Source organism: Herpailurus yagouaroundi, unplaced genomic scaffold (genome assembly GCF_014898765.1).
Source record: "Herpailurus yagouaroundi ecotype Mexico unplaced genomic scaffold, PumYag 222, whole genome shotgun sequence".
NCBI classification, from domain to species: domain Eukaryota; kingdom Metazoa; phylum Chordata; class Mammalia; order Carnivora; family Felidae; genus Herpailurus; species Herpailurus yagouaroundi.
In genome coordinates, this window is record NW_024412453.1 from 16,742,654 (window position 1) to 16,752,106 (window position 9,453).

Below are 9,453 nucleotides of genomic sequence, written 5' to 3' on the forward strand. Positions count from 1 at the left end.
TAATTTAATTTAATTTAATTTAATTTAATTTAATTTAATTTAATTTATGCTCCACACCCAGCATAGGGCTTGAACTCCTGATCCTGAGATCAAGAGTTGAATGCTCCACGGACTCAGGCAGCCAGGTGCCCCCAAAGTGTCCTTTTTGGGATCCAATTTAATCTGCTTACTTTTAGATGAAGTCCTTTCGGGAAGCCTCTGTCTCTGCGGCAGTGGCCGACAGGGGCAGAGGGAGCCTTCTTGAAACCCGGTATTGAGGCATCAGCATTTTAGGCCCCCTGGGATGCTCGGGGGTGGGCGGCTCTGAGCCCGCTCCTGTCTACCCTCCTGTAGCCAGTGACCGCCTGTCCGAGAAGGAGACGGAGGACCTGATGGCCTGGATGAGAAATGCGCTGGGGTCACGTGTCACCAACGTGAAGGTGAGGCCTTCTGGAGACGGGCTGCCACCCGGCCACCATGGGCCTCCGGGACCGCACGGCTGCCGGCCCTGCGGGTGTCTTCCCCGCGGTCGTGATCTGAGGGGGAGACCGGCGTGTTGCTGCCGCGCCTGTGTGTGCACGCGCGCCAGTGCCCAGGGGCGTACGTGTGCCACTCTGTAGAGCAGGTGGAAACAGAGAACGGGCGGGGGGAGCTCCCCAGCTGGCTGTCCCCGAGGCGCTGTGGTGGCCGAGGACACAGGGAGCTGACTGCCCAACTCAGGTTCTTAGGGGTCTGGGTGGGTCTCAGCGAGCCAGTGTTCTGAATCGTAATTCACAGGAGCTGTACTTCCGTTCCGTGGAGGAGTTTTAGTTATAAAGGAAAGGGAATATACGGAATCAAACCATTAGAATAACATAAAGAGGGGGAGAGCGTAGAGAAGAACAGAGAAGGGTCCGTACATCAAATCGGTGCTCACGACATCCAGCCTCGTGGCTGGGGGAGTCCCGCGGTGAACAGCCTGGTCGGGGTCCCGACTAAGGGTCCTGGGCCGAGCATCCTTCTCAGGTGAAGCTTCCAGCTGTTGCCGCCAAGGCGGTGTGTGCCCTACGCGTGTGTGATCCCCGGTGAGTCATGGAGTCTACCTAAGCGTAGTCTTTGTTTCTCTTACCGTCTCACGGTCTTGGGAGCTCGGCATCTGTCTATTTCTCTTCACTCCCTGATCCATTCCAGGGGGCCAGCCTGGTCTGGCTCGAGAGGGCGAGGCAAGTTAGTCCCTCTTGGCGTCAGGAACAGAAAGGCCAATTCTGATGCTGAGGCCAGATACAGAGCACAAGCCAACTCAGGCCCCTGGGCCTGTGTATGTGCGGCTCTGGGCAGAAACGCGCAAGTCACATAAGGTCTGTCCAGAGCAGCTGGCAACCGAGCAGTCCAGCTCGGACCTACAAGAGAAGGCCATGGTAGCCGGAGGACAGGTGTTCAGCGTGAAGTCACTGGCACAGGGACATCTCCAGGCGTGGTGCTAAAGGTGTGCAGGGTGGGAACAGCCAAGAGCAGAGGAGGCACCTCTGTAAGAGGTGGCATCTGGGGACCTGTGTGGCTTCCGGGCAGTGAGCATTGAGAGCCAAGGCGCACAGCCGGGATTTCTCTTTGTGACATGTGCTGTGTCATGCACAGCATGACCTCCGAGGTCACAGGGTGACCTCCAAGCTAAGTAGAACGAGTGCATTTGACCCACGAAGGAGACAAGGTGGAACACTTCCCCACATCACAGCTCGCAGTCCGGGAGCTGGATTTGAATCCCGGCACAGGTTCTCCATTGCCGTGCCATGGGTCCAGCAGGCCCAGAAGTCTGGCCTGAGTCTGCAGGCCCAGAGCCTCTGGGTGGCAAGGGAGAGGCCCACAGGGAGCAGGATCTCGAACGTTCGGTGGCAGGTGTAGTGGATGAAATCCAGGCCCTTGGGAGCCGTGGGAAGGGGGCTTAGGCCATTGGGACAGGCAGGACAGAGGGAGGATGGGCAGGATTAAGGGAGGACGTACTGGAGAGGTTGGGGCCTTGGGCAGGGGAGCAGCCGGCTTGTGGGGTCCTTGACCGCTGTGGGACCCGGCCATGGCCCCGTGCAGCAGAGGTTAGTTAACCCAGGCCAGATTGACCTGGGACAGCAACGGACACGTTAGAGACCAGTAGTTTTGGGGGGTGGGGGATAGAGGAGGCGGGAGTCCACGATCGGGATGTGTTCCAGGAACTTCGTGTGGTGGCAGCTCAGACTCCCTTCTCGTGAGTGCAAGGGAGGGGTGTCCCTGGAGACCTGCATTGTGTGGGTCACCCAGGGAAGCTTCATGAATGGCCCAGACCCTGCAGCCCAGGGGCCCCCGCCTCCAGCTCTTCCCTCACCTCTGGTCCCTGGCCTGGCTCGTAGGTGACTCTCCGACTGGACACCCACCCTGCCATGATCACCGTGCTGGAGATGGGGGCCGCCCGGCACTTCCTGCGCATGCAGCAGCTGGCCAAGACCCTGGAGGAGCGTGCTCAGGTCCTGCAGCCCACGCTGGAGATCAACCCCAGGTAGGGCCGCCAGCTCCCGGCCCGGGCCCCGGGCCCGCGTTTCCGACCTGCCGCGTCGTGTGTGTGCGTGGGTTTGTGCGCTACGTTCGTTTACGACACCTCAGGAGGGCACAAGGCTTACGTGGTTTGATGACTATTAAACTATCCCCCACAAGGTCCTAAAAAACCACCTTGTTGGCCTTCATTCCGATGGCCCCGTTTCCCACTAGAGTCTGTCCCTGTCCTCAGAGGTCCCCAGAGCCCTCGCTGCAGGAGTAGTCATTTCCTCACCTCACCGTGGCTCTACTGTCTATTCACGCATCCGTGAAGAAGCTCTGTGTTGTCAGTTTTGAACTTTGACGTGTGTGGAATCCTTGAGTGTGTTTTTAAAGTCCTGCTTCCTCGACTCGGCACGAGACAGTCTGCGTGGAGGGTGGCTCGGGTTTGTGTTTGTAGCTGAGAAATAGGAGTCTGCCTTAGCACCGTTAGGCTGTTTTGGGGTAGTTTCCGTTCGGGGGGTGGTGGGAACAGGTAGCTGTGAACACTCTTGTCCCCCTTGTCCCCATCTGGCTCACGGCCCGGCTACCCTCACCTGGACGAGGACGTGCGCGCTGCTTGCATAGCACGGGGGTCCCCAGGGCCCTGCATTGACCATCCTTTGGCTTGGCTTTCTCGTGACATGCCCTCTAAGACTGTCCTTTTTTGTTTTCTCTTGAGAGAGTGTCAGCGGGGGAGACGGGCAGAGAGAGACCATCTCTGTGCTGAGCCTGGAGCCCGACGCAGGGCTCCCTCCCATGACCCTGGGGATGGTGACCTGAGCCAAAATCCAGTGTTGGACGCTCAACTGAGCCACCTAGACGCCCCTACAGTAATAACTTTTAAATGAAATTCTATCAACAGGTTACCAAATGTGTTACAAAAGAGCAAAAAGCAAGCATCCCTCCTCTTGTCCCCAACCACAGTTACTACAGCCCATCTGGCATATTTTCTTCTGGACTCTGGCCTTGTACTTTTGTGTCTTTTTTGCATTATGACTCACTTTATCGTATCCTTTTTAATGCTTGTTTTATATGTATGTTATGTATGTATGTTTTATACGCATACGTTTTGTCTAGACTGCTGGGGAGAGGGCAGAGGTTCCTATCGTGACTACACCTGGAATCGGGTGAGCGCGCTGATGCGGCTCGCGGCCGGTCAGGCGGCAACGGGAGCCGCACCAGTGTGTGCGTGTGGCCTCTGTCCCAGGGGCACACAAGGCTTCAGCTGTGGGCGCCTGTCGGAGAGGCTGACCCCAGCCTCTACCTAATGCTGGCACACAAGTAGTTCTGTGGGAGAGCTGTATGGAGGGCTCGTTCTTACTGCCAGGCGATTTTTAAATTTTAGTTGCTTTGAAAATTGTTCATCTGTGCACCGGGTTCAGAATTCTAAAGAACCAAAGGAATCCATAGTGAAATTTCCCTAGTACCCAGCACGGCCCCCCTTAAGTCATGTTTTCCCAGAGTTGGCCTGCACCTCTCGTGCATGCAGATTGGCTGGTGGCTTTCTTATAAGGGTTTCCTACCGTACCGGTGCCGTGAGCAAAGCGGATTGCTAAGTCTGAGAGCGACGTCCAGGTGAATTTTTAGACTGTGACTGCCCCGTACCCCGTAGCAGTTAGACAAACTTTCCCCAGTGCCTTCAGTTTGAACAAACTTAAAAAAATTTAACGTTTTAGGGGCGCCTGGGTGGCTCAGTCGGTTAAACGTCAACTTTGGCTCAGGTCATGATCTCCATGCTTGTGGGTTCGAGCCCTGCATCAGGCTCTGTGCTGACAGCTCCGAGCCTGGAGCCTGCTTTGCATTCTGTCTCCTTTTGTCTCTGCCCCTCCCCACTGCTCTGTGTGTCTCTCAAAAATAAAAATAAAACAAAATTTAAATGTGAACGTTTTATTTTTGAGAGGGCGAGACACAGAGCCTGACACACAGCTCAAACTCATTGTGTGAGATCATGACCTGAGTTGGAGTCAGTCACTTAGGTGCCCCATACCAAAGGTCTCAACTCTGGCCATTTGAAAAATTACCATTTTGATGGAGGTATCTTAGGAAAAAGATCAGATAGAAAAAAAATGCCATAAACTTACACTATGTAGAAAACAATAGAATTCCTAGGGAGTTGTAGTGATCATTTTCTTCTTTTCGACTTGTGTGTTTTGCATTTTGCTTCAGAAATCTTTCTCTTTTTCCCTGTCAATGTTTGTATTTATTGGTATAAGAAATCCAGTTGTGTTCTGGGTGGCTGGCCAGTGACCCTACCTATTGCCCTCAAGTACTGGCTGCCCTCATGTCCCCACGTGTGCATCAAGTTGCAATGTGCTTTCACATCTGGGCCATGTCTCCTGGCTGTTCTTCTATGCTTATGAGTTTCTAAGACTGCTTTTATACCTAAACTAATAAAATATTTTTCATATTTTAAATTCCTGTTGGTAGTGTTTCTGTCCTCGGAATTCCGTCATTTTGTGCCTTTTTTCTTAGACTGGACCGTCCACCATGCGTCTTGTTGACTGTTTCGGTAACCCCAACCTCCCAGAAAAGTCCTCAGAATGTAGAGGCTCTTGTGCTGGTTGTGCAGCACCCAGCCCTGACCTGACTTCTGGTCTTTTCTGTGCTGCAGACACACACTGATCAAGAAACTCAGTCAGCTGAGAGACAGTGAGCCTGACCTGGCCCAGCTGCTGGTCGACCAGGTGAGTCTTCCGGAGCCAGAATTCTGGAGCCTCCGTGGCGGGGGGACAGTGCTCTCCCTCCGTTGTCTGCGGGGCCTTGCCGTCTCACTAATGCGGTTACCCTGCCTGCCTTTCAGATCTACGAGAACGCCATGATGGCTGCAGGCCTTGTGGATGACCCCCGATCCATGGTGGGCCGCCTGAACCACTTACTTGTCAAGGCCCTGGAACGCCACTGAGGGGTAGGGATGCCCCCCTCTTGCCTGCAGTGAAAGGGCTCAAGCAGAGGTGACAGATGGAGGCGGCAGCCAGGGACGAAGGACTAGATGCCACCAATGAGAACATCCCCTTTGAGCTTTATTTACTTAAATTAAAGGTATTTCTTAATCTAAGTATTAAGTTTTTTGTCCGGACAGAGGAGGTGGGTATTTCCACAACCCCCTGCTCACAGTGGAACTGGAAATAGTGACAAAAAGCCCACTTCTATCCTTGCACAGATTCCAGGTGCCGTGGGGAGAGGGTGCTCAGGGGAAACCTTAGGCCCAACGCTTGACCGTAGTGACAGACAAACTGGGGCCAGGGCCCCACTCACATCAGGCTCTCTTTAGTGTCACCTCCACTGGGTAATGGTCACTGATGGCCTGGGCCTGTGGGAAAACACATGGTGAGCACAGGGGTGCCTGTCAGGGCATACTCTGTGCACACTGTGTCCTGACCAGACCCCTGCCCTGTGTCTGTCACCTACACCCCCGTCCCAGCCCCATCAGAGCTGCAGACACGTACCAGCTGGTTGCTCAGGCCAAATGCAGCTTGGAAGTTAAAGGGGGCGGCCGAGTCCGGGACGATGGCGTGCTGGAGCAGGGTGCCCGCCACCACAATCCTGCGGCACCACACACGAGAGGGTCCCCATCAACCCCGAGGCTGGCTGCCCACACACACCCTTCGCTCCTCTCTCTGGTCAAGGTCATGACCCAGTGCTGCCGGGCAGCCCCCGGGGCGGCCTTAGCTCCACAAGCTGAGCCGAGGGACCAGGAGCACCTCCCCTGGCACTAGGGCCCCGGACGGGGCCTGACCTAGGTCTTGGGAACCTGGACCGAGCAGTCCAGGCAGCTGGCGAAGGCGGCCTCGTCCCTGCCTACCTGTCATAAGCGCAGCGCGTAGAGGTGGCTGTGGTGTCTGCGGTGTCCGGGATCAGCCACTGGAAAGCAGGGCTCGTGCGCAGGCGGATGGATGACCACTGGGAGGGGACCACGTAGCTGCAGCCAGCGTTGAAGTCGCCCATGAGCATGACGTCCTACACGGAGACACCGGTCGGTCAGATACCTGGGTGCACGAGCAGTGCCTCCAGGGCCCGGGCTGCGGACTCACCTCCAGGTCCCACTTCTGCCGCACGTCCAGGTAGACGTCGTAGAGAGAGTCCATCTCGGCCACCGCGTCCAGGGGGGCCGCGTGCAGGGGAACGATGGCAAACTCTTTGACCTCTAGGGAGACGGCGTTGTGCTAAAGCTCAGGGCCGTCGCCAGGGGGTGGAAGTAACTAAGACCGAAGTGCTGGGGGGTCATGTGACATGAGCCTGCCGGGGCCCCAGGAAGAGCTACGCACCAGTGAGTGGGGAGAAGAACCTGACGATGGCGGGCTCGCGGCTGAAGGTGTCGTTCCCACACGGCTCGCAGCCGTCGTCATACTGGTAGCTGTCCAGCACGGACACCTGGTCGGGTCTGGGGGAGGCCAGGGCATGAGCCCGAGACTGGGGGTGCCGCCACATGCCTGCACCGTCCTGCCTCTGCACACGTTGGGGGAGCCCCAGGGGTGCGGCCCATGGACCTCTAGACCACCCTCGGGCTTCCGTTAGCACCCTCTGGGGGTGGCCCACGTCTCGGGGCCGGGGCTTTACCTGAACACGTAGAGGTAGCGTTCCTTGTAGCTGTTGCGTCCCAGCGGCTCGCTGACCACGTAATGGAAGGCGTTTGGGTCATCCCTGGATTGAGAAGACAAATGTCCCAGGGAGCCCTTCTGCCGCCCATAGCAGGGCTCCTGTCCACAACAGGAAACGGTGCCGTGCCCTGGAGGGGGGTGTCACCATCCTGTGCCTCCCCAGGACCCCACCGCCATCACCCACTGATTGAGTCTGTCCAGCAGCCTTCCCACGGCTGTCAGGTGGCTGTCTCTGACCTCCTGGATGACAGCAATATCGTAGCGACTCAGGATCTGCAGACAGGGCCACAATGGTGCTCAGCAGGGCAGGCTGGGCAGATGTGGGGGTGGCTGGGCCCTGCTTCCTCCAGGTCCCCGTAGGGCTACAGCTGCTACTCGCTGGGGCACTTTTGTGGCATGGTTTGGTCTGACAGTCTTGCCTGGGACTCTGCTGCCAGACGGGAGCCCTCCTGTCACCAGAGGCTCTCAACACTCCCCATCTGTGGCCACCCTCCAGACTGCCTGCCGGCCCAGTGTTCCCAGGGCCTGTTAACCCACATCCACCCCCAGGACTCCTCAGAGACAAGCTGGCCTGGACCCACCTGCACAATGTAGTTGGAGAGAGTGGCATTGGACATCTTGGTCTCCCCGAAAGTGCGGATGTTGAAGGCTGCTATTTTCAGGGTCAGGGTCACATGCAGTAGGCCAGCCAGGGTGAGCAACGCCCCCATCAGCCTGGCACCCCTCATCCTGGAGCAGGACGCTTGTTTACTCAAGAATCCGGGGACAGCAGAGACAGACGGTAGCCCGTCCTCCCCTGGGGATCTAGCTGCGTGGGGCTGGTGGGGCCCAAGGGCGAGTAAATCCCGTCTTTGTGGGCTGTGCTGAGCAGGCTGGGAGGAGTCTCAGAACCTTCTCATCAGTGTCCAGAGGCAAGACACCTAAGTGTCAGAACCTGAGGTCTCTACCCGCCAGAAGACAAGCGCCTGTCTTGTCAGAAGAGGTGCCAGCCTGAGGTGGCCCCTGGCCCTCTATTGGTGGGACACTGGCTCACTGCCCTCCCTGCTCAGGGCACCCACCTAGACAGGACTGGCCAGTCACCCAGAGGGACCCTGAGGGCAACCTCCGGGCCTGGCACCCACCTTCCACGGGCCACACGTCACCCTTCCCTCAGGGCAGTACTCACCTGAAGGTCAACATTTATAAGGACGATGGGAATCCTGACAATCGGGGATCCTCTGGTCAGTATCAACTTTGTCCTTTTGCTGCTTTAGGAAAAAAAAATCATTTACAAAGGGAAGTGGATCCAAAAACCGCTGGAGAGGCCCATGCAGAGCCGTAGCTCCGAACCCCAACACAGGGAATGCGTGTCCCTCCGGGGGTTTTAAAGGTTTAGGCAGCCGTGACCTTTCCCAGGGCATCACCTGGGGGACACAGAACAATGGTGCTGCCTGTAACGGATGGCTGCCGTGTGTTTACTTCAACAGGCACAGGTTCTCGCTGCTGTAACAGGAGCACCTGATAATATTTGCATTTAGTCTTAAAAAGTCTAATGAAAGGGCCAAAGGAGCCCTCGTCCTTCACACATGCCGCTCTCCCAGGTATGGGGAGGGAGCAGATGTGCGCTGGAGGGCGGCCCAGCTGCGTTTCAGCATGAACACGACCTTGGAGCCACAGGTCAAAGCCAGCCATCCCCTCTGTGGCCCCGTGTCCCGCAGCACCCCGAACACCGCCCCCTCATTGGTCAGCGGCGCGGCTGCAGGCAGACGGGCTACGGGTTGGGCTCTCCGAGGAGCACGCGAGGCCAGAAGGCCATGGGCACCAGGAAGGGGTTATGACACGAGGCCACCTCAGTCGCCAGCAAGGCAACAGGGCCCTTATGGTGAAGAGGTGTGTGTTCCAGGGATAGGTGACCCTGGGTGACAGGGACACCGTCAAGCTGCTGAGGCTCCAGGCCTCATTCCAGTCCCTTTTTGGGAATCCTTAACTCTCCACTTACTCATGTTCTGTGACTCCTAAGACAAGTCACCAAAAAGCTGGTGGCTTAAACTGACAGAGGTTTATTTTCTAATAGTCGTAGAGGCCAGAGATGGAAACCCAAGATGTGGCAGGGGCTGTGCTCCACCGGGGATGCGAGGGGAAGGTCCCCTGCATCCCAGCCCTGAGGGCTCCAGGCCTGCCGTGGCCGTGTGGCCTTATCACCCAGTCTCCGCCTCCGCCCCCACGCGGTTCTCTCTCCTGAGTCCATTTTCTCAGCCCCTCATTCAGGATGGGAGGAATTCAGGGTCCTCCCGGGGAATCAGGATCTTCTCCCCATCTCAAGAGCCTTAACTGGATCACAGCTGCAGAGTCATTTTTGGCCACCGGAGTTCACATT

At 56.9% G+C, this 9,453-nt stretch overlaps 2 protein-coding genes across 3 annotated transcripts in view; one reads left to right on the top strand and one right to left on the bottom strand.

Moving 5' to 3' along the window:
* TRAP1 (TNF receptor associated protein 1) overlaps positions 1-5,554 on the top strand; it is a 46,783-nt gene extending 41,229 nt beyond the window's left edge. Inside the window, exons 15-18 of the mRNA XM_040459187.1 lie at positions 334-419; positions 2,337-2,482; positions 5,111-5,183; positions 5,300-5,554. Coding sequence (XP_040315121.1) covers positions 334-419; positions 2,337-2,482; positions 5,111-5,183; positions 5,300-5,401 — 407 coding nt within the window. The 3' untranslated portion in view covers positions 5,402-5,554. The remainder of the gene's footprint in view (positions 1-333; positions 420-2,336; positions 2,483-5,110; positions 5,184-5,299) is intronic.
* DNASE1 (deoxyribonuclease 1) lies at positions 5,502-8,455 on the bottom strand. 2 transcript variants are annotated; one of them, XM_040459188.1, is made up of 9 exons: positions 8,263-8,455; positions 7,679-7,826; positions 7,282-7,370; positions 7,057-7,140; positions 6,765-6,880; positions 6,531-6,643; positions 6,302-6,456; positions 5,946-6,042; positions 5,502-5,809 (listed from the first exon to the last, which is right to left on the bottom strand). In XM_040459188.1, the coding sequence occupies exons 1-9, from the start codon at positions 8,274-8,276 to the stop codon at positions 5,756-5,758; spliced, it is 870 nt and encodes a 289-aa protein (XP_040315122.1). In that variant the 5' UTR covers positions 8,277-8,455; the 3' UTR covers positions 5,502-5,755. The 2 variants fall into 2 exon arrangements, with proteins under 2 accessions (XP_040315122.1, XP_040315123.1); XM_040459189.1 differs by lacking the exons at positions 7,282-7,370; positions 8,263-8,455 and having other exon boundaries at positions 7,679-7,820.
* Between the last annotated feature and the right edge of the window lie 998 nt (positions 8,456-9,453).

Bases quoted from the DNA above. Each gene is read 5' to 3' on its own strand.
- DNASE1 (XM_040459188.1), bottom strand. The intron at 7,141-7,281 runs GTGGGTGATGGC...TTCTCAATCCAG, and splicing joins CTGCTGGACAGACTCAATCA to GGATGACCCAAACGCCTTCC. The intron at 6,881-7,056 runs GTAAAGCCCCGG...GGCCTCCCCCAG, and splicing joins CGCTACCTCTACGTGTTCAG to ACCCGACCAGGTGTCCGTGC.